The 24921-nt window shown below is 39.5% G+C and overlaps 1 protein-coding gene across 1 annotated transcript; it reads left to right on the top strand.

Annotated features, from left to right (window-relative positions):
- Positions 1–4543: 4543 nt before the first annotated feature.
- Positions 4544–15357, top strand: SCG2 (secretogranin II). Its single transcript, XM_029617021.1, has 2 exons — positions 4544–4627; positions 13010–15357. Exon 2 carries the CDS (start codon positions 13025–13027, stop codon positions 14906–14908), a length of 1884 nt encoding a protein of 627 aa, XP_029472881.1. The 5' UTR covers positions 4544–4627; positions 13010–13024; the 3' UTR covers positions 14909–15357.
- The last annotated feature ends 9564 nt before the right edge of the window (positions 15358–24921 follow it).

Raw genomic sequence — 24921 nt, 5'->3', positions numbered from 1 at the left:
TCCAGTCCTCGCTGCCCTGGCCTCCATCCGGCCTGCCGCTTCATGCTGTACCCTGCGGCAGGTCCGAAAGGGCTGGGAACGGTCGGAGGACTGTTCACAAGACCAACATAGCGTTGTTGGGTCTTCCGAAGCGTGCAGGCTCGGAGGAGGGCCTGTCTTCCAGTCTTCACTCCAGCTTGCTACCGGTTAGCCCATGCTCAGGCATGCCACGCCTCCCGCGGCACCTCTTCAGACTCTCTGGCGTCGAGCCGCGGCCCAAGGGCACACACATCTCCCAGGAGTGGGATCGCTCTCCGAGTGCTCCGCAACAGCAGGTCCTTGCTACAGGATCCTTTCCTGCTACACCAGGTTGATGCTCTCCAATCATGAGACCTTCTTCCTACAAGGCAGCTCCAGGGCTGCCAGTCTGAAGTTGGGACTTGGCTACTATGTCCCTGAAGGTCTCATCTATATACCTCTAAGTCTGCCTCAGCTCCTCCAGGTCTGCCACTCTAGCCTCCAGAGATCGGACTCGTTCTCTGAGAGCCAGGAGCTCTTTGCATCGCATGGGTAAAAAATCATACATGTGACACTTGACTTTGAACATTATCCTCCCCCTCTATTTGTATGTAGGATGGTATTGAACATGTGGTGGAAACAGTAAATTAGGAGCACCATTTTCAAGCTTTTTGCCATATAGAGAACTTTCTTTATCATAACTTGTTCTCCTTAATTGATTCATTCTTTGTCCTTTTTCAGAAAATTTGTATTTCAGGTTTTCTATGTCACTTACTGAGACTGTAATATTGAAGAACTATAAATAGCTCTCATTACAGCTTTCTGTTCTGAAAAGGGAGGCTGTTGGACCAGAATGAAATATTTTCTTTCATTCAGGTTTGATATCCATTGTCTGCCTTTCATTCTTAGAAGTGGATGACTCAGAGTTCCTCTTTCTTATGCCTCACAACATTGTGCTCAGACTTTAAATTCAGCTTTCTGATGCAAGACAGGCAACTGAAGCCATGACACCTTGAACAGCTAGCTTGTATTGACTGGGAAGCTGGAAAATTTAACCAATTTGATGTATATATATAAAAAAGACAATAATAACATAGACAAAAGAGCATGGCTGTCACATTATGATAATATGCAGCCAAAAATAAAAAAACATCCATATAATGTTAATAAAAAATATACCAAACAACTTAAGTTGATGATTTAGATATCTTATGCTCACTATAGACTCGTATTTAGAATTCTACCAATTTAATTCTCTTGTTTATAATGATTTATGAAGTTTACTTAAGGCTAGCGTCAGCTGGGTAATGACTCCAGAGAGACAAATATGGAATAAAATTCAATTATTATTTTCTGCATAAATGAAATATACTAATATGAAATAAAAAGCTAGCAACATTTTCATATAGAGTTTGTAAAGCTTTATAAGGATGATGAAAGTCAGAGATAGAAATGCCTAACCAAATTTACACAAATGCATTTGTACCTTTTAACTTTTCAGTTTTTAATTTTGTACCATTTAAAGGCTCATTTACCACCTGGTCCACAAAAGTGGACAAGCACAGTACATTTTTGAACTGGTGTGCACATAGGAGTCTAATTTTGAAAATATTTAGCTGGCTAACTTAAAGGTGAAACCTTGCTGATTAAAAATGCCCCCACACACAATTGACTAACTTAGGGGGTCATTTTCTATCGGTATTGCATGCAATAGCTTGATAGGGGCGGAGTTGGGGCGGAGTCGGGACCAGAGGAGGAGGAGTCGGGGCGGTGTCGGGGCGGATGCAGCGGTAACTTCGCTGGCGGTGATAAGGTAAGACCCGTTATCGCCGCCAGTAGCGCGCCCATTAGCACCACCTTTCACGGTGGCGCTATTGGATGAGAAAGTCGACAGCGATAACACCGCTGTGGTGCGATCGCTGCTGGCTTTCGCAGGCCACCCCCGCTTCGCCCCCTGCTCCCCGTTACCGTGGGATTCACAAACCTGTGCGATATTAGAAAATCCAGGCCTTAATCAGCAAAATGCACAAGGCCCACAGATTCAGCCAGTTGAAAAATGGGCAGTGCCAGAGGTGGTCTGATCCATTTACAACTTAGTTGGTTAGGTTAGCACTGATTCACAGCATTAGCTGGCTAAATTTAGTGTCCAACCCAAGCTGAACAAACCTAGTTCTAACCAATTAGATTTAGGATATTTTTCATTTGAAAACCTAGCCAGTCATGCTGTGTTGAATATTCAATTAAAGATAACCTGTTAAAATAACTTGTTATCTTTGTTTTTCAGTGACTCTTTGAAAATGCACCACAGAGGCATGAGACTTGGCACCCAATATATTCAGAAGGGATGCAGTATTATTAAGACACTTAATAACATGGTCTAATGCCCATGCTATTTGTAGCACCAGAATTGGCCTCCGTGCTCCAGATTATTGATCGTTGGGAAAATAGTTGGCCTACTAAACTGTCCACAGTTTTGTAACTATCAATAATACACAGTAGAAACCCAATACATCTTTTTTATTTAAAATTCATTGCTGTGGTCACACAAAATGTTTCTGTATTAAATATATAACAAGTATTTGAAAAAAGATTTTTAAGTGAAAGCTTAAATATTATATGAAACCACCACCTTTCACTTAAAATTTTTTTTTCAAATACTTGTTATATATTTAATATAGAAACATTTTGTGTGACCACGGCAGTGAATTAAAAATAAGAAATGATGTCTGCATTATTGATAGTTTCAAGTTGAACCCATACCAGTGATCTGGTTACATTTGGTTTGTCACACAGTTTTGTAAGGCATACTTCAAAATTTGGAGGATATATTTTAACCCTTGTGATCAGGCCCAAATTTGGTCTTGATTTTTAGCAAGTGTACATTTGAAGCAACAAGAAGACTAGGTGTGTGCAACTTCTTTCTGTAAATGTGATTATGTAGCCTGCCTGCTGTTCACCTTGATTCAAATATTAAAACCAATGCACACCAGTAAGATACACTATTAGGTTACAAATTGCAGCTGTTTATAAATAATCTTTTCAACCCAGTATAAACACTAAAGAATGTGTATTTGTTGGAATCAAAAGGGGAAATTTTACCAAAAATGTCCAGTTTCTTTTAAAACAAAGCAAAAGAAAAGCAAACAAAATTTTGTTTGTTTGTCATTCATTTCATTTTATAAACAGGGCATCCCACTGCAATCCCCCTCCCCAATCCCAACAATTTCTGCACCCCCCCCCCAGCCTCCCCAGATCTTCTTACCCCAAGTCTTCCTTCTTCATGGGGTACGAGCTGCAACTCGCCAGCGTTACAGGTGAATGGTGCAAGGCTTAACAGTTGCAGGAGCTTGGCCTCCACAAGAATTCCAGCTCAGAAAATAAGCAGAAAACCATACTGGTTTGATATTTTGAATAAACACCCCTCTTTAAAAAAAAATAAATAAGGAAGTCCCTAAGTGCTGGCCTGACCTAGTTTGCGGTTTATTTGTTTTTATTTTATTTTATTTTTTTGCAGTGGGGGTGACACAACTTTTTTTTTTTTTTTTGTATTCTTGCTTTATACCCATAGGGTTTGCTGCACCATAATCAAGGAGAAAATACATGGGTACTTTCGTTTTGATGATTGTCCAATGAGAAATTTCCTGTTTTCTCTGTGTGTAATTTTTTGACACAAAAGATTGTATATAATTTTGAAAATCAAAATAACTTACATTGTTGAATTCTCTGCCTTCTCCCTGCAGTCTGTACATAAAAGTACTAATGTTGTAGAACAATGCATGAACTTGTACCTGTGAACAGGTGAGATCATATTTAAAGCCCCAATTTCTGCAGGTAAAACATTGTTTTTACCAGTGAAAAGGGTTATGAATATTGCCTCATAATGAGCAGGGATCTTTAATGTTCTAATACTATCATTAAAAGGAATATAAATTAAATATGCATTATGGGCTCAAACATTTCCTAAATGGAAATTGTTGCATGAATGTCTAGGAACCCTGCCTGAACTTGCAATAATTAGAAGTTAAGCACGTTCAGATTGTTTCATATTGTATGGAAACCAACATGAGGTCTAAAAGCATTTTTGTACATTAAATTTGATTTAAAGATAATAATGCTGCATGGAATCAGATAATGTATCATAGCTTAAGTACAACTTGAATCCTGGAGCTACAGTAATTAATATACTACTCAAAATATATGCAGATGTCCATTTTTTTCTGAGTAGCAACAGCAAGAAAAAGTTAGCAATGTTGATTTTATACTGTTATTAGCCTGTATTGAAATTAATATTTTAGCATTTATTTAGCACATATGTTTTAAAGGACCTTACAAGCCAAAACGAAGGTCTTTTTAAAATAGTATTATAACATGTTTTTCCCTCAGAAAGGTAGGTGGCATGCATGTGCAATAGAACTGGCTCATGCATAGTGCACACAGCCCTTCCATTCTCCAGCCCCGGTTTGAACAGCTTGGCTTGCGAGTGAAGTGACGTCACTATGGCACGGGCAGAGTCAGGTGACGTGCAGTATAAGCAGAGGGAGCTGTCCTAGTGCTGAAAACAGTCTATTAATCCGCGGCAGATAGAGCCAGCAGACAATGCTTTGCACTCCCTCGGCTTTCTAAGTCACAGGTAAGACTCGGTTCTCGTATTAATGCACGGTAAACGAAGGTGGTTTGTGTGTATATTTTACCTCTGAAAAGATTAACTAAGGCTAGAAGATGAAGCATAACTGGGAACATAAGGGGGGGGGGGGGGGGGGGGGAACAACCTGATGCATTCAACTAATGAGGAAATTCTGCTTGCAAGTGTATATCATTGGTCCTCATGATGGATTTTTTTTAAATGATTAGATCAGTCAGAAATAATTGGATTGATTAAAACTAAAAAATACGGATAAATCACGGAATAAAATCTTTTTACATCTGTGTTTGATACTGGAATAAGTTGTAAACTGATTTTTGTTAAGTGTTTAAATGCATTCTTCTTCGACTGCAAATGCACAGTTACTAGGTTAAGATTATGGAATAATGTTTGGGATTTCCAAGATGTTGATTGATAAAACTACACGTATAACTCTACAATGGATTTTCCGCAGAGCTAAACAAGTGTGATATCAATTTAGGTAAAATTTGTGCCAACAAATGTGGCAATCGTCTTATTGCTAACCTTATTACTACTTTACTATTGAGATAACGATTGTAATTGATTAGAAAAGTTACTGTGCAACCTTACACCTTAAATAAGGAGAAGTAAATGAGAGGATATCTGTTGCTGTATGGAAAACTTATACAGGCTCCCCAACGGAAGTCAGAATCCATCACCAGATTATAATGCGAGTCCATGAGAAGCTAAGGAGAAATATACAAGTGGCATTAAATCCTCATCGGTTACCTTTAAGATTACAGGACTGAACTGGAAATCTCACTGTTGCTCCGAGGAACTTCCCAGGATAAAATCTATTATCTTGGCTTTCAGTGTATATATTTCACCGAGATCTGTTTTAAGGCATCATTGAGATGATGCATTATGCTGAAAATCGCTGGTTCTTGACAATAGTAGGGATGATTTGCAGCCTGGTATAAATTGGGGCAATGAGAATGAAGAGTGCAGGGCACTCCCCAAAAGCCTAGAAAATAAAGATGAAAAATATATATAGTTGTATCATATCAGAGTGATCTTCCCATATTTGACTTTTTTCTAAACAACTCTAGAATATAAAATTTAGAATTAAATCATCTCTCAGGATTATTTGATGAGCTAATTAGATCTCTGGTCCTTTATCCTTATATCGTTCTACGTCAACAATAAATATACAAATGTAGATTCAAAAGTCATTACCTGAACATATTTTAATTTTCTAGATTATAATCTGTGTTGTTGATCAGTTTTCTAATATATATCTTGCTGTCTTTTCCCTCAAACATGAAAGAAAATACACAGAAGGCGTTAAAGCCTGATTTAATCAGTTGCACTGGAGTCTGGCTGATCCGATTCTTCCCTTTCTGCTTGCTGTAGTGCAATTTGTGCAGCCGAATCAGTTTAGCATTTTTTATTTTTAATACTTCCTTTTAACTGAACTGCCTAGGCAGCTTTTCAGTAGAGAAAAGATTCAGGGAAACTAATATTGACAATGGAGTTTACACCTGCGTTTAATCCATCAAAAATTAAAGTAGCTAAAGGATTCTATACCCCCAATTCTCAGGTAGTAAATAGAACAAGTTTAAAGTACTGTGAAATAATTTGATTAAACATGCTGGGGAGAGGCCATGTGGAAAATCCCTGGATTTGATCCCTGAGTCAAGTTGTTTGCTCCCTAGGTTGGATGAGGCTGGGATGCCGCAGGAGCAGCGATCAGAGCCTCCCAGGGGAAGGGAGTCATGGTCATTGTTTAAAGACGATTCCTATTGGTCAGATTCAGGGACCATGCTTGCAGGGTTCCAGAAGGAGCCCTGGTGTATGGCTCCTAACCAAGGATCATCACCACAATGACCAGACTTAATATGTTGGGGGGGGTGGGGGGGGGGGGGATATAAAATAGGGAAACAATCTCTGGTTATTAGTGAGAGAAGGCTCCTGACACCAGATCCCAGCCTGGTTCTAACTGATCTGTATGTAAAAAGGAGTAGGAAGAAAATATATGGTCAAAAGTTAACACACTTGGACAAATGTTCGAAAGTGAAAAGTTTATCAGAAGAAATGACCAAAGGCTATTTATCTGATATTTTTTTCCTATCTATAAAATTAATTGTTTTTTTAAATTTTATATTCTGCTTTTTGTGACTGGGTCAGCCATTTCAAAGTGAATTATATTCATGTATTGTAGGTATTTTGATTGATTTTAGAACAGAAAAAAAAATATTTTTCTAATTTTTAGGGCTGAGGATGTTCCATAACTAGTTAGTAGTATGTGCTTCATGTACCAGTTGGAGACAACAGTGGTCAGGAAAGGTATACCCAGTGTCTCCCTAGTACAGTACTCTCTTAGATTACAATTTTTGTTCACTTTTCACAAAATGAGTATGGGATGCATTTTGCTTAAACCTCACATGCATTTGAAAAGAACTGTAAGATGAGGCAGATATGCACTTCTGCCCTCTTGGGTAGTTTATCTCAAATACATTAGCAATATTTGTAAATGGACCTCTGCCATAGCTGAGGGGAAAATTAAACAAAGACTGTACTCTAGCAGTGTCTGCTGCTGATGATATAAAGTAATGGTTCCCAACCTTTTCTGAGTTGTGGCACACCTGGCACTCTTCATTATGGCATAACAACTTCACCATCATCAATTTCACTTCTCTTCTCTTTACCCCCACCCTCCTCCTTCCCTTTCCCCTCCACCCCCATCACCATCATCTTTTCTCTTCCTTCTCCCTCATCACCTAGCATCATAATCACCTTCTCCTCTATCTCCCATGGCATCATCACCTTCTTCCCTGCCTTCTCCCTCCAGCCCCCCCCCCCTTCCCCGGCATCAACTTCCTCTTTCTTCTCCCCTCCCCACCCCCTGGCATCATCATCATAATTGACTTCTCTCTCTCCCTCTACCCTCCACCCTTCTCTCCCAACCCCCAGCATCATCATCACCTCTTCCCTCTCCTCAACCTCTCTCCCTCACCCCTGACATCAACATCACCTTCCATTTCCCTCAACCCCTCTCCTCCATCTCCTAGCATCATCATTACCTTCCCTCTCCCTCCATCTCTCTCCCCACCCTCCTGACAACAACATCTTCTCTTCCCTGACCTCCACCGCTCTGGAATCATCAGCTCCCTTCTCTTTCCTGTACCACACCTCACTAGCATTATCACCTTCCTTTCCCTCTCTCCACATAGCAAGTGGCAAATTCAGCTTTCTCTTCTTTCCCCCTGTCCTGGAACTGGCAGAAGTCTAAGCAGCACTTATCGGGATCTGCTTTTTCCTTCTCTGTTTGCTTCTGAACTGCACAGGTCAGCAGATCTGGGGAGACTACAAAGCCCTTGCAGTTTCTATTGAAGAGGAAAGCCAGCATAGGAGGAAACAATAGCAGTCGCAGATAAACGCTTCTCTCTGATTGGAAAAAACTTGTTTCTAGGCTGTTCAAAATGTGATACCATAAATTTTCTTCCTTGAAAAATAACAGCAGCTAGATATGAAACTAGGAACTTAGAGGCCTAGGCATTAAAATTCCTGCATTACTTTTGTATGCACACTTGCAAGGGGCAAAGCAATATGAGAGGTCAGTTGGCACTTATGAAAAATTCAGTGGAAGTGAGATGGAAGGGAGCCAAGTTCTCCCCCCCCCCCCCCCCCAATTATTGTCATACTCCTTACTTCATCAGGTGGGTGGGTGGAATCTGCACTTAGATTTATAAAGGTGAGTAATTAAATCTTAAATCCAAATCCAATGGGAAAAAGGATGGCCAGGGGGATCAGGGCATGGAGGACCCTTGATGATGTATGTGTGAATGTGTTGGGAGGGAGAAATCCATGATCATTTGGGACAACCAAGCCCCTTGATGGTATGTACAAGTGACAGAGAGTGAGAGTGTTATGTTGAGGCCATCAAACCTCTTGTGTGTGTGTGTGTGTGTGTGTGGGGGGGGGGGGTTGGGAGAGGCAACTGGGGCATGAAAGCTCCTTGATCTTGCTGTCAGGAGTGAGGGATGAGGAGACTATATGTGATGAGGAGAGTAGAGCCTGTGCAGTGCATTTGAGGGAGCTACTGAAGCCATGACCTCCCTTGGTGTTAGATAATAGTATGCTGAAGCTGTGGTCTGAGCTCATTACCAAACTCTACGCTTTAGTGAGCAGTTGCTAACTGGCATCTGGAGGAGACTGTACCACACTATTTAGTGCATGCGTGCTAAAACTTACTTTGATATCCCTTCATTTACAAATGGATATATGCTAATAGACTGCACTGCCACTGAGCCACTAGGCTGACCCTATTAAGTGCTTTTTTTTTTTTTTTACCACAACATAAGAGCAATCTGTGAGTATATGGATGAAAGAAATATTACATGCATGGTAACATAGAACTGTTTCAATTTGCTTGCTAATAACATTTTTTTTTTTTACAGATTTTCAATATTATTTTTAACATATGGAGGCTTATACTAAATTAATTTCATTTAACATCATTGTAATCGAATTAAATATAATCTGTTCTTACATAATCAGTCTGTTTCTTACATAAATTTCTGAATAGGCTCTTCTGTTTCATATTTTGGTCCATGATTCAAGTGTGACTTGCTTTAATGTGATATAAGTTTGGCTATCAACCGAAACTGGCATAAATAAAAAGGATAATTCATTTCACTTTGACATAAAAAAAAAAAGACAATCTTTACTCAGGAATAATTCAGAACAGATCTAATTCTAGATTCTTTTTTGCTGTTGGGTTGGGTGGTCCTTGCAGATTAGAGACTGAGTCATGCAGAGCAGGTTGGAGCAGCCAGCATGGCTGTTGACTAATTGCATTTTGTCTAAAAAAAGATAAATTATGATATCTGTTTGTTGGCAGTCTCTTAAAGTAATGACTCATATTAACTCCGTATGCCATTTTAAACACAGTACTATAGTTATGTATTTACTGTATATGTTCATTGATATTTATTCCAAATTGCTTGGACATGTTTGGCAAGTTATAGTTAGCTGCATTTGAATTTTAAGATCACATTATATTTTATTAAATGTACATATTTTGTGGGATATTATTTAGGATATGACCTAAAGACTGAAGGCCCAATTATGTCACCTCTGCATAAAGGTTGAATTGGCCAATCAGATTGACATATTTAGCTTTTAAAACCATGCAATTTTTTGCTACTTCTTCAGGATAAATGCAGTAGAAAAAAAAAGGATTAAATTGGGCCTAAGGTTACTGGATTTATTGATCCCAATGAACCAAAGAAATCTTCCTAATAAGCTAATCAGATTCATTTTATTCATAATTGTTTCTAGATAAATTATATTGATCAGGGCCAGTTATTCCATTAGCAAAACTAGACAGTTATATAGGGTGCCAATATTTTGGGGGGCAGCACAATCCTCCAGGTACTGCCTACCCTCTTTTAAGGCATCACAAGAAAGAAAGGAATGGATACTGGGCAGATGTAAGGATGGGTGGAAAGAGGAAGCTGGGCAGGTGAGGGTAAGGTGGAGAGAGAGAGAGAGAAAGAGAGAGGGAATGTTGATCAGGTAGGTCTCAATGATTATATGTAGGGCTGATTATATAAGAGAAAATAATTCATTTGAAGCCCAGTATGATGATCTTTTACATATTTGACATCATGATAAGATATATTAACTATAAGAGATGTTACCATAGGATTGATTCAGAATATATTTGCCACTTTAGGCTTTACAAAATTAATTGAGTATCTAATAAAGAAACTATTGGTTCACTGTTTAACTAAAACAAGTTGTGTTTTGTCAAGTTTCTGATTAACATTTCATCTAATCACTTTTAGTTGTCATGTTTAATTTTTGCAATTTATTTTATGTTCTTACTCCAAGCATTGTGCACATCAATTATGATTGACTTGTAATACTTGCTCCCTATTGTCTGGGATGAAAGAGAAATCAAACTCATGCATACATTTTCAATAGTGCTTTGTGGTGTGCAGATATCCGGCAACATTTTTTTTAAAGTATTGCATATAAACTTACATTTTTCAATTTTTCAGTGGTAATGGGACACAACATTTTATATATCCATGCTATGCATTGTTGGTTACGCTATTATGTTAGTATAACCAATTTTGCTTATAAAATAGTGCCATTGTATGGATACAGCACATCTGTGTATGAACAATGATCTTTTCCAGGTGTCAGGCATGGTCCCCTTTTGTTGGATATGCCACATAACTCTAGTTCTGTTCAGTATGCATTATTACTCATCAAACTGTATGATGTTACTAGTATGCATGGTACTGCTTTAAATTATTTCGGCCTATTCCTGTTGAGTGAGTGTCAATCACTGAATACTTATTGCTTCCAAAAAAACTATCACATGGAGTTTGGCAGGCCTTGCTATTTTCACTAATTTTGTTCCATGTCTAAATGATGCCACTTGGAGAGCTGATCAGATGTCATGGTTTGATTTATCCTTTCTATTACATGATGGTAACATCATTGTTACCCGGCTGGCTCAAATTCCTGATAGAGTGAACGATAAGTGTGGCTGAAAGGTTATAGTGTATGGGTGCTTTTGTTAGGTTAGGAGAAATAAGAGTTCACCCAGATATTTGTCTTCTAAAATTGGAGACCGATGACTATAAATGTGCTGTAGCACATAACATTTATGATTTATTGGCTGATGCTGTAGGCAAAAGTGATTTCTTTCATCTGTATTTAAAACCTGAATGGTAGTCTCTCCTTTGGGACTCACACCTTCAGTCCATAGTTATCCTTTTTTTGGTTAGTTACTGTAATGAAATTTAAGTTTTCTTTGTAAAAACAACCACAGACCTCAGCTTCTGCAAATTATGAGGCCTGAGCTGCCCATGGAAAAAGTCTTCTTAGTGCTGGGCCTCTTCTCAGGAACTCTGCTAAAGGAGCAAAATTTTGCCATTATGCCATCTAAGTCTTTTTAATTCCCTGAACTCATGTATGATTTTTTTTTTGCTGAAGAAAAAGATTTCATTCATTATATAAACTAAAGTCATTAACTTTGGAAATGTATGATCTTCTAACTGTAACAATATTTGTATGTTCCTATTTTGAGTGGTCTATTTTAGAAAATGGAAGATGGAGAAGGAATGAAGAAATCTTTCAGCACAGTTGTTGTATATGTTGGGTTTTTATTTATTTCCACAGTTTCTAGTCTGCTGATCTACCAATCTCAATGGATTACAGTCAACATAACAAAACCTTTCACAACAAAAGATAATGCTGACCACCTTAGCCAAGTTTTATATTTGTCTTAAAATACATTTGAATGGGCTAATTAAGAGAATGTCAAAAGTAAAGCTTAATTTGTATTTGAAATCAGGACTATATGTGGCGTATCAGTTTCTAAAAGGTAGAGTTCAATTTTTCTTTTGTGTTACATTTTTCAAGTACCTGCATTGATCTGGAAAATAAACGAGAACAGTTTTTCTTACCACTTATCAAAGATTGAACACTTGCAGAGACGTTATAACAACCCACAAGTTCCATGTCTATAAAAGCTTACACTGGCTGCCTATCCAAGCTAGGATCATGTTTAAAGTTATTAGAATTTCAAGATTGTGCATGGAATGGCTCCTGGTTATCTTTTTCAGAAAAAGCTCTTCCACTACCAGAAATATATTTGATTTGAACAGCAGAACATGCTTTCTCTGTAATTGCTCTCAAGCTTTGGAATGACATTCCTGATAACTTACTGTTACAAATTATTTATCTTTTAGGAAAGGTATAAAAACATGGTTATTTAGTAAATTCTATTCCTGAATCTTTAATCCATTAAACTACAGTAGTGAGAGTGTGTGGCTGTATGATGTTTACTTGGTAATATGGAGAAAGTAGAATATGGAAGGGTTCTTCTTGGGTAAAGGAGCCAAGAAGGTGCTGTAGTTTGAGGTGGGGATTGTTATGCTGCATTTTTAATTTGGTTGATGTTGAAGGGGGAGTTCATGGTGAGCAGTATTGGGGGGAGGGGAGGGGATGGGGGTTATAGCTTATTGTTGATTCAAGGATGGATGGATTTTTAGTATGTATTATAAATCATCTTGAGATGTTACTAACAAGACAATTAATAAATGTAAATAAATAAAATTATGAACTTCTGAGAGATATTAGGAAAAGATTAACAGGAAAGGCTTAGGCCTTAACTAAATGAATCCAATGAGAATTCCATAGATTCCATATTAGAAATCCTATGGGTTACTTGGTATATTCCAATAGTAAATATAAACATAAAGTTATCATGGGATTACTGTAAGAATGTTCATAAAAGAAATTCCATGGTTACTCATTCTTCATGGATTATTTACTACTGTATGTTTGATTATGTTAATCTCTCTTTCTTTTCTTTTTTCTTTTAAGGGAGAAATTGCAACCATGGCATGTGCTAACACCTGCCGGCTTGGAATAGCTTTATCTTTCACACCTATGTTTCTCCTAAGCTGCTGTGTTGATGCAGCATCATTTCAGTACTACCAGTTGCCACAGAAAGACTCGGATCATAGGCTAAAAAACATACAAAGGTTCCCGAATCCAGAGATGATCAAAGCACTGGAATATATAGAGAATCTCAGACAGCAAGCTAACAAGGGAGAAAGTATACCAGACTATAAGTCATACCAGAGTGCTCCATTTCTTCTGCAGAAAGGAAATGATGATCAGAGTCATTTATTGGAGAATTTAAAGGATCCTTTGAATGAAGATGAATCACAGTGGGTAAGAATAATGCTTGAAGCATTGATGCAGGCAGAAAAAGAGGCAAAGATATCCTCTAAAGCAAATAATAAACCATATTCCATTACTTCAGATAATAACCTACCAGCTGAATTGAGTGATGATTATGAAACAAATAAATGGCCTGAAAGAAGACACAAGAACCTGAAGATACCCCAAATATACTATGAAGAAAGTTCTAGAGACAGTCCTTTCAAGCGTACCAATGAAATAGTTGAAGAACAATATACTCCCCAAAGTCTTGCTACTTTAGAGTCAGTTTTTCAAGAACTGGGAAAATTGACTGGGCCAACTAACCATAAAAGGGAAGGGCATGAGGAAGAGCAGAAATTTTATAAGGATGATGAAGATGGCACATATAAGGTTAATAACATTGCATATGAAGATGTGGTTGGAGGAGAGGATTGGAATCCCATGGAAGAAAAAGTGGAAAGTGAAACCCAAGAAGAGATTAAAGACAGTAAGGAAGAAATTGATAAAAATGAAGAAGAGATTGATGATGATATGAAGAGATCAGAGCCACTTGAATTCCAAGAAGATGCAAGAAAAGAACATAAAGAACAACCATCAGAGAACCTTTCCAGGTTAATGAATTATTACTTGAAAATGTTGAGACTAGTAAACAAGTTTGAAAATGGTAGACCAAGAAGTGGACTAACTGAAGAGAAGAGAGCAACAAAAGTTTTAGAAAGAGAAATTGATCCTCAAACAGTATATCAGCTGATAGAAATGTCAAGAAAATTACAGATCCCTCCTGAGGATTTGATTGACATGCTGAGGGCAGCAGATAATAAAAAACAAGTGGAAAAACTAGAGACTGGCCATGAGCCTGAGCTCCCAGAAGATCTGAATGAAATTTCAGACCCTGCTTTGGATCAGATAGATTTGCTGAAAAGTAAAATGAACTCAAAAAATGGTTACCTAAAGCAATCACCAAATTCTATGTTGGAAAATCTACCTGAAGACCTCACCATTGAAGATATTATAAACTTTCTGGGGACAGATAATTTGCAGAACCAGAAACCAGGTTACATTTTAAGTCCACTTAATCAAGACAATGGTTTGCCAAGGCAATCTTTTGCATTTGGGAAACCTAAAGGACATAAATATGCCAAAGCTTCTTGGATCAATGATTTGGAAAGAAGACAAGTAGAACATGAAGAAATGAATGACAAAGATGAAGAACTAGCAGACTACTTAGCAAAGATGTTGTCTAAATACCCAGAAGTAATGACTCCAAACCAAATAAAACGAGCACCAATGCTTGTTCCGATTGAAGATGATTTAAAAGAAGATGATCAATATGATCAGGCTATAAAAGAGTATTTAACTCAAGGGGGATCCCAAGAGGTTGATAAACCGGCCTCAGTCATCAAAAGGTTTTCTAAGATGAAGGAAAATGGTGACACTCAAAATAAAGAGTATCTGGATGAAGATATGTTAATGAAGGTATTGGAGTACCTTAACCAAGAAAAAATAGGAAAGGGAAGAGATCACAATGTTAAACGAGCAATGGAAACTATGTAAACTGCTGTCACTGATCCTCTCTATATAGTGTTTCTCTTCAATGTATTGACCCTTACCACATTTCAGTTGTGATTTCAACTAATAATGTAGATTGGTCCTTGCCATTGAACCATCTGCTTCTTTTATTTTGAGCTGTTTATGTTGTTTATAGATATGTGTATTTGTAACAAACTATTTCAATTGTTTTAAGAAACTATCAAAATAAATTATTATTGGATTAAAAAAAACGCATTTCTATTACATTGTTGATAAAAACACATTCAGTGGAGAGTGGCAGATACGATTTTGCTCCACAGGGTCTTTTAAATTAATTGAATTATTTTGTTACTGTCTGTAGTGTTTTGTGGAGTACTGAGGAATAAAATAAAGCATTATATTAATATATATAGTTTTATTTACACTGCTTTTTTCTATTGTCAGCTTTTAATGTTCATTAAATAAATATTATTTCTGGATTTCAGACTGTTTCTTCATTACTGTGGTTATTCATTGCACAACTGGGTATCTGGCAGGGTCAGGCAATGAAGCTGCAGTATTCTGCAATGATAACAACTATGCCATATACTGGAAGTCTCCTACCTGTCCCAAGGGAAGTGACACTGGCAGATTTCATCATGTGGTATGACATCATCACAATCTAAATTCAAGCAGTAAAATTCAAATTCAGTCAGGGAAGCCTTCTGTCCATCCAATCAGTTTAGTTTACAACACTGTCAGTCACAATGATGTGTAAATTGTCCTGTTCTTTAAGATTACTTCAAATTTATCAGTTTCATTTGCACATCCCAATATTCTGAAAGTGTTTGCATCTGTTTACCAATAAAGATACTGGGAGTATAACTGATAAGAGAGGTACAAGCAAGCACAAACATTTGTATTAAAAGTATGATGCAATCTGATTTGCTAATCTATGCTTATGAAATAATGAAAAGGAAAAACAAGTAGAAGATGAGTCACAAATAGGCACAAGTGAAAACCTTATATCATTCATAGGAAAGATTCAAAAATATCATATTCAATGTATCTCATTTTCAGGGATACCCATGCAACTTTTTTAGTATCCATTTCCTCCCTCTTCTTTATGTTTCTAAAATCACTTACGTTTATTTAAAACTTGCTTTTACTAGAAATCAAAGCTGACAGAAAGGTTTATTTGGTGAATGCATGCTCATTTTTTCAAAAATTCACATCTCATACATGACTAGTAATTAACCTTACCTGCTCCTAAAATAATTCCTACAATTACATAAATTGTTCAATAAACATTGTAAATATTACATTCCAATTGAAAACACACCACCTTATTTAAACTTCTGAAATTCCTATGTGAGTTGATTCACTAGTTCCCATCTTTTCAATAAGACAGTTATGAAGAGAAAAAAAAACTCCTAGGGGAATGCACTGAACATTTTTTCAAATTTGTTTTTTTCAATTTTCTCATTTTTCCTCTTGTTTGTTGTTTATTTTGTCTTGTTTAAAGAACACAAAATAAAAAAGGAAAACTGAAAGCAAAATGAAACAAAATTTGTAGACCTGGGCAAAATTTTAAAAAAATGCAGCCACCACCCCCACCCCCACACATTACTCCTCCCTCCAGCCACATCATTCCCGTTTCACAGGGCTTCCATGGACAGGATCAATTCCCAGGTGCTTCTGTCTTGCCTGTTCTGGTTTTCAAAATGGCTGCTGGTTGGCCTAAGGCTGGCACCATTATGTTTGCATGGCAGAATTTGTTCATTCAACGTGATGGCTTCAGTCTCAGGTGTAACCAGCAGCTATTTTAAAACCAGGAGAGACGAGGCAGGCGTGACTGACAATCACTTCTGCCTATGGTTGACCCACAGATGGGGTAAGATGTGTTATGGTGGGAGGTCTGGGAGGGGGAGGGAGATGGGGAGTGTGAGGGGTCCAAGAGTGACTTTGGGGGGGGGGGGGGGGGGCTGGCTTTGTTTTTTGCAGCAGCAGAGACTTTGCTTTGCGGGGTTGTTAGCAGTGATAATTTTTTATGCAATTTTGTTTAGTTTTCTTTCATTTTGCTATAAACATGAATTGAAACGAAATGGGGAATTATATCAAAATTCTAGTTTTGTTTCAAGCAAATGCATATGCCTTCTAACTACATAAGATTTTGAGTAAAGTAGAGAAAGGCAAGAAGATGGCACCTTTTCCATGTGTTCTTTGCGGACTTTTCAAGCTTGATTTTCAAAGCAAGTTGATTGCAGAAACCTCTGCTTTAGCAGGTGATTCTGTACGATGAGCTCATCTGAGCGCACTGTTTTACCCGCAGTTGGACGCGCATCCACTGCCCCTTATACAGTAAAGGGTTTAGCACATTGAAAATGCATGTCCAACCCCCCCCCCCCCCCCCGAAACTAATAGCGCTCATCACATGCAAATGCATGTTGATGAGGCTATTAGTTATGCACCAGGGATACTGAAAAAAAAATGTGCAGCCAAGTCGCACATTTAATGCTCAGGGCAGACGTTAATTTCTGAGCAGCCCAAAAATGTGTACAGAAAAGCAGAAAATACTGCTTTTCTGTACACCCTCCGATATTAAGTCGGAGGAATCAAAATGTTAAAAAAACAAAATTAAAAAAATGTTTTTTTAAATGTGCTGACTAGTCAGGTTAGGAAAACGGGCACTCAGTTTTACCGGCGTCCATTTTCCTAACCCATGGCTGTCAGCCACCTCTCCTGGGCCAAGGAGGCATAGGAGTGCATAATCATTCCTAGTGCCTCCTTTTGGTGTGACTCTTCATTAGGGGTGTGCATTTGTTTTGAACGAATGTGCATTCCGCAACATATAGGTCCCTATTTGTTGCATTCGTGGGTCCGCAAAATGCATGGCGAACCCCCACAAATGCAATGTATCATTACCAAATTTTTCCCCGTCTTGAGGAGCGAATTCCAACAAAACTAACTAAAACCCCCACCCTCCTGACCCCGGCCGGCACCATCTCGTGCTCCTACCATGTGACAGGAGCCGACCAATGGCACCAGTAGCCCCTGTGACATAGTAAGGGCAAAGGCTATCGGTGCCATTTTGAATACCGGCAGCCGACGGCGCGAGTGCAGGAGATCGCTCCAGGACCCCCGCTGGACCACCAGGGACTTTTTGCAAGTCTTGGGATGGTGAGGAGGGTGGGGAGGTTGTAGTTAATTAAATTTAAAGGGTTGGGGTGGGGTTTTTTTTGTTTTTACAACTTTAATGGGAAACGAATACCGAATTCAACTAATGGACGGATCGGGTTTCCCCTCCATTGACCGAATGCAACATATTTGGGTCCCGACGAATACAAATACCGAATCCAATGAATACTTTCCATCTGCACATCCCTACTCTTCATTTAAATACAGGATCCCTTGCCCAGGAGAGGTGGCTGGGCGCGCGTTGGGAGAGTGGGTGCTCAACACTGAGTGCCCGTTTTCCCATGGAAGTTGCCGTATCAGCCTGATTGTGTGTAAGTGGTGCTTTGAAAATCAATTCAAGGGAATACATGCAAAACCCCATTTCAAGCATACCCTACCCACACTAGAAAGAGGTGTTCTGGGGCAAAGATGGGGGCAAGGTAAGCATTTATGGGCATACTTTCAATTTTCCAAAGGTATACATGTCATGTAATATATACACACAGAAAGCTACATCTGCTGGCATGTGTGTGCATACCTGGACAACCCACACATATTCAAAGCAGATTTCTGAGAATAAGCTTGCTGTGAAATTTTGGGCGGTTAAAAAATTACCTTCTTTATGGCGAGGATAGTATGCTCTTTCTTGGGTAGGCTGCATCAAAACTAATATCCCTTCTTCAGTTGCTTTAAACGCATACATACTTTTCTTTAGATTTCAGCATACAGTCAATTTTAGGGATGTGCAGAGGGACGCCATACGTTGTATTCGGGATTCGTATTCGTCGGGGGGCAGATACATTGCATTCAGCAAGGGGGGCCCCCGATACATTTATACATTAATTCTTATTCGTTTTCTGGCTAAAATTAAATTAACTACAACCCCCCACCCTCCTGACCCCCCCAAGACTTACCAAAACTCCCTGGTGGTCCAGCGGGGGGGTCCAGGAGCCATCTCCTGCACTCACACCCTCGGCCGCTGGTTTCAAAATGGCGCCGATAGCCTTTGACCTACTACGTCACAGGGGCCGACCGTCGGCCCCTGTGACATAGTGAGGGCAAAGGCTATCGGCTGCTAGTATTCAAAATGGTGCAAGTTGGCGCCGGCCAGTATTCAAAATGGCACAAGATGGCGCCGGCCATCCATTGCTCCTACCATGTGACAGGGGCTGACCAATGGCACTGGTAGCCCCTGTGACATAGTAGGACAAAGGCTATTGGTGCCATTTTAAAACTGGCAGCCGAGGGTATGAGTGCAGGAGATGGCTGGACCACCAGGGACCACCAGGGAGTTTTGGTAAGTCTTGGGGGGGTCTTGGGGGGGGGGGTCAGAAGGGTAGGGGGTTTGTTTAAATTGGCTCCTTTAGTCGGCTAAATAATTCGGCAAAGATTCGTTGTATTCGTGGGGAATCACGATACGTTTCGCTTCCCCCCGAATACAACGAATATGGCCCTATATGTTGCGGATTACCAATTCGTAGGGAACGAATGCACACCCCTAATTTTATATTTCCATTCTCATGGCTGCGATGTGTGTGTGTGTCTACATACAGAGAGAGAATACTTCCAATCCAGACACTGACAATGAATGAGTCAGAAGGATTACTTTAAGACCTAATGAAATATTAATTTGTAATAATCATTGTATTATAATCTCACTCTATTTGCAGTTATCAGCAAGGAACTCCCCTGTTGTGGAATATTTATTCTTTTGGGATAAATTAGAGTTGGACGAATTCTGGACTGAAAATATGAAGTCTGAAATGCGATTAATGCTGGAAAAAGAACACATGTGCATTAGTAGCTGAATTATTTATTGTGCAAGGGCTGAAATCTTTTGATGTTGATGGAGAGGGGCTCTCAAAACCCATTTTCCTGAAGACTAGAATAATAAGTGTATACACCATAGTGTTTCTATTTAACAGGGCTTTGACATAGAAGTCTATGATTTCCAAAATGTTATCACATACACTGTGATCACTTCCTATATTTTCAGTCTTTAATATGTAAATTGTATTTATTTATTGTATTTTTATGTTACTTGTTCTCAGAGAGGATCTGGGTGGCTTACAAAATTGTCATACTACATTATGACCTCTTTTTTTCTTTCATAGCATCCTAAATGCACAATTAAATTAATTTCCTCTGGTCATCATCATCAGAGCCTTTTCCCTCTTTTGTCTCTTGCAGATACATTCCTCACATTCTATCCTGTCACTTAATCCCTCCTCATCTAAAACTTACTCCTTGCCCTCCTGTTCCTCAAAAACAGCCAACATTTTTAGTATATACTGCTGGCTGGTTGCCACAACCATCACAACCCAAAACCAGAAATGTGGCAAGTTAGATGAAAGAATAGGAAAAATGACAAAATTTCGAAAGGTACTACTTAACATTTCTATAGCGCTACACAACATACGCACACCAGTGTCGATTCCAGGGATTACCTATAATACACCTCCTTCATGCTTGCCTCTGCCAATAGATGACAGTGTATTTATTTTATGTATATTCCATTTTCAGACACTTCAGAGCAGATTATATTCAGGTACTGTAGGGATACATTTCAACGGGAGTATAGGGTGACTGATTAAACTGGTGGTGCATCAGAAAATGTGATGCTGTCATGTGACTCAAGAACAAATTAAGTGCATGCTACCTATTTAAATAAGAGGAATAATGAACGATTAAGCTCATTTTCCTATATGTATCAATGTACATTTTCTCTCGGCCATGTGATGATTCTGTATCGGTCTAGATGAGTACAGGCTTCTTTGGCAGCAGTGGTATCAGCAGTTCTCAGCTCCTGAACACGGCAGTAGCTTCCCCTGCCCCACATCCTCCAGGAAAGAATATACCTAAGAATGTTTCAGTTGTGGTTACCCTGAGATTCGGTGTGGAAGGGAAAGCCTAAACTCTCTCTCTCTCTTTCCCCTCCCTCCATGGATGACTTCCAGACCTCTCCCCCTTGCTAGGCATCTCACTCAGCAGAGCACAGCCCTTTGCTTCCTGCTCCAGTCCCTCCCCTCCCAGGCAGCGTATAGGGAACAGGAGGAGAGGGGCTGAGACTGAGGTTGGAGCAGACAAATTCTGACAGCTATATTGGCATGACAATTTTGTTTATGTGTTGCCAAAGTGATACATAAAATGTTTAAAGCAAAAAGGAAAAAATGCACAAAATAGTGATAACAATAGTAAGATAAAATTACAGGGAGGACAGGAATAATTCTCAGGTTTTGGTGCTGGTCTATATTGTCCCTGGTCAGATCAAGTTACTGGCCTGCTGGCAGGATATAACATATTTTGCTGCTATTTTTACTGTTTTCCCCCAAAGTAGAGCAGCGTCACTTTGCTCCTTAATCCAGCACCATTCCTCTTATTGTTTCTCCCCTGCCCCCTGCCAGGAGGCCTACAGAGAAGGAGGTGTCTGCCCCAGGAGATTTCCTAGGTGTGGCCAAAAACACCCAGCCTCTACCCCCCATGCACAGGAACCATGGTCACAGGTCAGCGGGGGAAGTTTGCAGCTCTCAGTTTCTGCTGCAGTGGCTGTGGGACACCGGCAAAGACAGAGCTTGCAAACTCCCCTTCCCATTCATTGCCCTCCTCTCTCCTGCCAGTGCTCAGCTGTAGTTCAAAAATCCTCATTTTCTCAAGCAATGGACCTCAGTGTCTTTGATAGGTGGTGCACAACACATTGCTTTTAGGTTGGTGATGCCTGTGCACCACTCTACACTAATGACCCTATGCCCATATGTTTCAAACTATGCTTTCTATTGGAAGAGTGTGAGCACTTTTATATCATCTCCACAAAAACGCTTTGGGAAATGTTCTGTATAGCATCTTCTTCAAAACATTAACAATGGTTTGGATTTTTTTAAATTGTTTAAAGACAGCCTGATTTTCAACAGTCTGTGTAGGTCAGCATATCCATGCATAAGTTGGCATGTGTGAGTTACAGCAGTAATTTATAATCTGTGCAGTGGGAGCCGCATAGTTTATAAAATTGCACACATATCTCTGCCACAAAAGTATGCATGTATGTTTCAGAATGCACGCATGTCTGGAATAGAAGGAAACTAATGTAACCCCCATATTTAAAAAGGGCTCCAGGGGCGATCCGGGAAACTACAGACCGGTTAGCCTGACTTCAGTGCCAGGAAAAATAGTGGAAACTGGAAAATATTCTAAACATCAAAATCACAGAACATATAGAAAGACATGGTTTAATGGAACAAAGTCAGCATGGCTTTACCCAGGGCAAGTCTTGCCTCACAAATCTGCTTCACTTTTTTGAAGGAGTTAATAAACATGTGGATAAAGGTGAACCCGTAGATGTAGTGTACTTGGATTTTCAGAAGGCGTTTGACAAAGTTCCTCATGAGAGGCTTTTAGGAAAAGTATAAAGTCATGGGATAGGTGGCGATGTCCTTTCATAGATTTCAAACTGGCTAAAAGACAGGAAACAGTAGGATTAAATGGACAATTTTCTCAGTGGAAGGGAGTGGGCAGTGGAGTGCCTCAGGGATCTGTACTGGGACCCTTACTTTTCAATATATTTATAAATGATCTGGAAAGAAATACGACAAGTGAGGTAATCAAATTTGCAGATGATACAAAATTGTTCAGAGTAGTTAAGTCACAAGCAGATTGTGATAAATTACAGGAAGACCTTGTGAGGCTGGAAAATTGGGCATCAAAATGGCAGATGAAATTTAATGTGGACAAGTGCAAGGTGATGCATATAGGGAAAAATAACCCATGCTATGTTACACAATGTTAGGTTCCATATTAGGTGCTACTACCCAAGAAGAGATCTAGGTGTCATAGTGGATAACACATTGAAATTGTCAGTTCAGTGTGCTGCGGCAGTCAAAAAAGCAAACAGAATGTTGGGAATTATTAGAAAGGGAATGGTGAATAAAATGGAAAATGTCATAATGCCTCTGTATCGCTCCATGGTGAGACTGCACCTTGAATACTGTGTACAATTCTGGTCGCCGCATCTCAAAAAAGATATAATTGTGATGGAGAAGGTACAGAGAAGGGCGACCAAAATGATAAAGGGAATGGAACAGCTCCCCTATGAGGAAAGACTAAAGAGGTTAGGACTTTTCAGCTTGGAGAAGAGACGGCTGAGGGGGGATATGATAGAGGTGTTTAAAGTCATGAGAGGTCTAGAACGGGTAGATGTGAATTGGTTATTTACTCTTTCAGATAATAGAAAGACTAGGAGGCACTCCATGAAGTTAGCATGTGGCACATTTAAAACTAATCGGAGAAAGTTCTTTTTCACTCAACGCACAATTAAACTCTGGAATTTGTTGCCAGAAGGTGTGGTTAGTGCAGTTAGTATAGCTGTGTTTAAAAAAGGATTGGATAAGTTCTTGGAGGAGAAGTCCATTACCTGCTATTAAGTTCACTTAGAGAATAGCCACTGCCATTAGCAATGGTAACATGGAATAGACTTAGTTTTTGGGTACTTGCCAGGTTCTTATGGCCTGGATTGGCCACTGTTGGAAACAGGATGCTGGGCTTGATGGACCCTTGGTCTGACCCAGTATGGCATGTTCTTATGAAACTTTTCCTTTCCCTTACCTATTTTATAAAGTCCACACACATATTTTATGCGGTTAATATTTGTAACATATTCTACATATGGGAGTACTTACTTGTGTGGGTACTTGGAATCCCCAACTACCAATACCTCCACCAGTGCACCCAGACTTTCACTAGTTCACCTAGGCCCTCTGGCACTTCTTCCTAAACCCACACCAGTTTGCCCAGACCTCTTTCCCAAAATCTACAGAGAAAAGACAAGTGCAATTTAATTGCATAAGTCAATTTGTGGGTGTAAAAGCAGACGGACAGGTTTGGTAGTCTATGTTCATATACCATTTATAAAACAGAAACTGGGGCATGAACTTCTGAAGCCAACTTCAGAATTCCTCCGAACCAATCCTTGTATTCCCTTTCACATTTATGTGTAACCCTTCTAATAGGTGCATAATTCAGGCTTTTGAAAAATATTACTTGTGCATGTACATGTTACCTACATGTGTAATTTCCAACTTTAGAAACATAAACCTTCCGAAAATTCACTCTGTAAAACACTCACATTTGAGTCTATGTAAATATATCCAACATTATCTCTGTGTTGACATCAGGCTAGAACAATAAAACCATTTCATTTACTCAGTCCTTCTACACTCATTAATCTGAAAAAAAAACTGGCTGGCACGTGCAAGTTACGCCTGCCTCAGGCAGGCATAACTTAGACAACAAAGGTAGGGGGGGATTTAGGTAGGGCTGGGGGGGTGGGTTAGGTAGGGGAAGGGAGGGGAAGGTGGAGGGAGCGAAAGGAAAGTTCCCTCCGAGGCCGCTCCGATTTCGGAGCGGCCTCGGAGGGAATGGGAAAATCCATCGGGGCTCCTCTGGGGCTCGGCACGCGCGGTAGCGCACGCATGTTATAAAATCGGGTGTATATTTGTGCGCACCGGGTAGTGCGCCCAAATGTACCTTGCGCGCGCTCCTCTAAAAATCTGCCCCTGTGTGTAATAAAATAGAATCTCTCATTTTGTGTCTGTGAGATAAATGCTTAGTACAATTCTTATCCAAACATGTCGCAATACACCTGGCACTAGATTTACTTCCTTACAGCACACCATCCTTTCCATTCCCATCTCTCAACTTAATCACCTTTCCTTCCTCTCCCTTCCTTTCCCTCTTTCCTCACTCTCCTGGCATAATAACCTTCCCTTGCCTCTCTCCCCATCTCCTGGCATAATCATCTTACACTCTTTCTCCCTCCAACCCCTGACATCACTTTCCCTTCTCTCTCCCCTTGGTGTTATCATCTTCCTTTCCCTTTCTTCTTCCCCAAC

Source organism: Rhinatrema bivittatum, chromosome 9, assembly GCF_901001135.1.
Source record: "Rhinatrema bivittatum chromosome 9, aRhiBiv1.1, whole genome shotgun sequence".
In the NCBI taxonomy this organism is placed as follows: Eukaryota; Metazoa; Chordata; class Amphibia; order Gymnophiona; family Rhinatrematidae; genus Rhinatrema; species Rhinatrema bivittatum.
The sequence above is the reverse complement of the archived record's forward strand: the minus strand, read 5'-3'. Positions and strand labels throughout refer to the sequence as shown.

Coding starts and splice junctions, on each gene's coding strand:
- SCG2 (XM_029617021.1), top strand. CDS start 13,025: ATGGCATGTGCTAACACCTGCCGGCTTGGAATAGCTTTATCTTTCACA.